Source organism: Etheostoma spectabile, unplaced genomic scaffold (assembly GCF_008692095.1).
Source record: "Etheostoma spectabile isolate EspeVRDwgs_2016 unplaced genomic scaffold, UIUC_Espe_1.0 scaffold273, whole genome shotgun sequence".
Taxonomy (NCBI): domain Eukaryota; kingdom Metazoa; phylum Chordata; class Actinopteri; order Perciformes; family Percidae; genus Etheostoma; species Etheostoma spectabile.
This window is the reverse complement of record NW_022605577.1, coordinates 1,517,758-1,520,157: the sequence shown is the minus strand read 5'-3', so window position 1 is coordinate 1,520,157 and position 2,400 is coordinate 1,517,758. Positions and strand designations below refer to the sequence as shown.

Sequence of the window (2,400 nt, the reverse complement as noted above, 5' to 3'; positions counted from 1 at the left end):
GGGGGGGCTGCTCAGTACAATACCTGCCCAGCAACAAATGACAGATGGTTAACAGGTTAGTTAGCAAGTTAGCAAGTGCAACATAATGGAGCAGTTTCGAGACAAATATTTCCGTTAGGAGTGGGCGGAGGCCAAAAACAGAAATAAGAAAGTTAAGATTGGACTTACACACATCAAATGTGGACTGAAATACAACTTCAAATGAGTGATAATGTTGCTCCGTATCTACTGGATCTGTGTTTATAAGCAACTGTTTCACCATTACAAAGGTGATACTATGTTAGTGTTGTGTTCACAACATGTTTATGCCACCCCTGAGTGGCCAAAAAACTCTTATTGTAGGTTTACTCATGGACCAATAGTGTCTCGAGACTTGTATATTACCATTTCTCAACCGTAACTTTAACCACAAAAGTGATGTGTACACTGAGCTTTACTGTTTGTTGTCTTGTTTATGTTTATTTCATTGTGTGGGTCTGGTTCCCGATGGCAGGTTACAACTGCACTTATACGGAGTTTAGCCTGCCTGGGGACAATATGTACAATCAGCAAAATCGATTTGTTTTATTACGCACCAATTAATTTCTGTTTATGTGTGCCATTATCTTTTTAAACTGTGCAAGTGTATTTATTCTTTTGAACACTCAGCCTTTATCAGGAGACTCTGGCCTCCGTGTGTTAGTAACTTTTTATTGATGAACTAAACATCTGAATCTCTGGCTTTGTTTCTCAACAGTCTGTATGAGGACGGCTCAGGCCGGCAGTGCTTGTTGATAGAGAGGCTGACGAAGTCTGATGCTGGTTGGTACACTCTCTCTGCCATCAACGAAGCGGGCATGTCCACATGCAACGCTAGGCTGGATGTCGGCAGTAAGTACACTCTGTGTTCATCTTTCTATGCAAATTCACTCTAAAGGCGCCCATCTCCGCTATCTCTTGTATGAGATAGCCCAGTGGTTACCATAGTAGCCCAGGCTTTAAACTCAAACAGCAGATGGAGAATGTTGTGCGCTCTTATGCTACAGTGAATTCAGCACTGCAGCCTGGAAACACGTCAAACAAATGTGGTGTTATGTGATCGAGCAGAAACTTGATGAAGGTACGAGGCTTTCCCAAAGAATACTGCATAATCACTGAGTCAGAGCGATAAGTATGGAGTTCACCCACTGATCAGAGAGAGTGAAAGCTCACTGCAGGGAAATACAACACAGCTATCAGGTTTCTGCCTGATCACATAACACACCATCTGCTTTGTGGAGAGGGAGCTGAGTGAGAGGGCTCACAAAGGCCGCGCAGAAAACTACCTGCCCCTCTGTTACACATGAGCTGGACTGTATACCTGTATACTTTTATAACCTGACCACTTCCTCTGAGTCAGGACTCAATGCCGTTGAACAAGACCTCATAACAGTGCAAGACAGAAGATTATCAGGGTGCTTAACAGCGTGTGCAAGACTTGCTTATCAAGTCTTTAACTCAAAGCTGTGGTAGGCTCTTTATTTTTGGCGTCATTTGGGCAAAAAAGTACACATAAATCTTTTTAACTTTTTCTAATTCTAGTAGACTTGAACTCCTCCTTGGCTCGGTTTTAACTCAAGTGAAAGTTCTGCTAACAGTAGGCAAAGGCTCACAGCTGCAGCTAAACTATTAGTTAAAAGACTTTATTGTCATCCATCTGTATACAGTGCAGTACTGTGCATCCTTTAGCCTAGCACTAGTCTATATCCACGACAAACAGCTAGCTAGACTGTCTTTCCAATCAGAGTTTTTTGTTGCACGACTAAAACAACTTTTGAATGTACACATTCACCAAAACAAGTTCCTTCCCGAGGCTTTTTTGCAGAAGCACCGTCATGAGCATTTAGCACCACCCATGACGATTGTGATTGGTTTAAAGAAATGTTGGTAAACCAGAGCACGTTTTTCTCCCATCCTGGAATGCTGTGTGGACTAGTCAGACCCTCTTCCGCAGCTCTGTGGGGGCTGTTTGCGATCACGGAAAGCTTGTATCATGTGGACGCACTGACATTGTTGTTGTCATTACTTAGAATTCCTCATGGAAACTACACACTATAGCTTTAAAATAGAATTTTTTTAAACTTTAAAAAAGGCAAAAGGCTGACATTAACATCAGAATTCAAATACATTTTTCCTCATCCGTAGACGTTTTGTTGTTGTGATATAGGTCTTGAATTTCCTTCATACTGGTCTTTAAATATTCCGTCCTGGTTGTGGAACAATGGATCAGATCTAGTGGAGCAGATAAGTGCCATTGTTTTAGGGTAATCGTTCACATATGGATACAAGCACCAAAATTGTTACAATTACTCAGTAGGAAGTGCTCTTTCAAAAAAGTATGTTAGCCATCGCAAAAAAACTTCATGGGAGCCGCGGCGGCCA

General features: G+C 41.9%; 1 protein-coding gene across 2 annotated transcripts in view; it reads left to right on the top strand.

Moving 5' to 3' along the window:
• Positions 1-2,400, top strand: part of myot (myotilin) — a 44,672-nt gene that overhangs the window by 37,359 nt on the left and 4,913 nt on the right. For both annotated transcript variants that reach the window (XM_032510835.1, XM_032510834.1), the window contains one exon: positions 737-870. In XM_032510835.1, the coding sequence (XP_032366726.1) occupies positions 737-870 (134 nt within the window). The remainder of the gene's footprint in view (positions 1-736; positions 871-2,400) is intronic.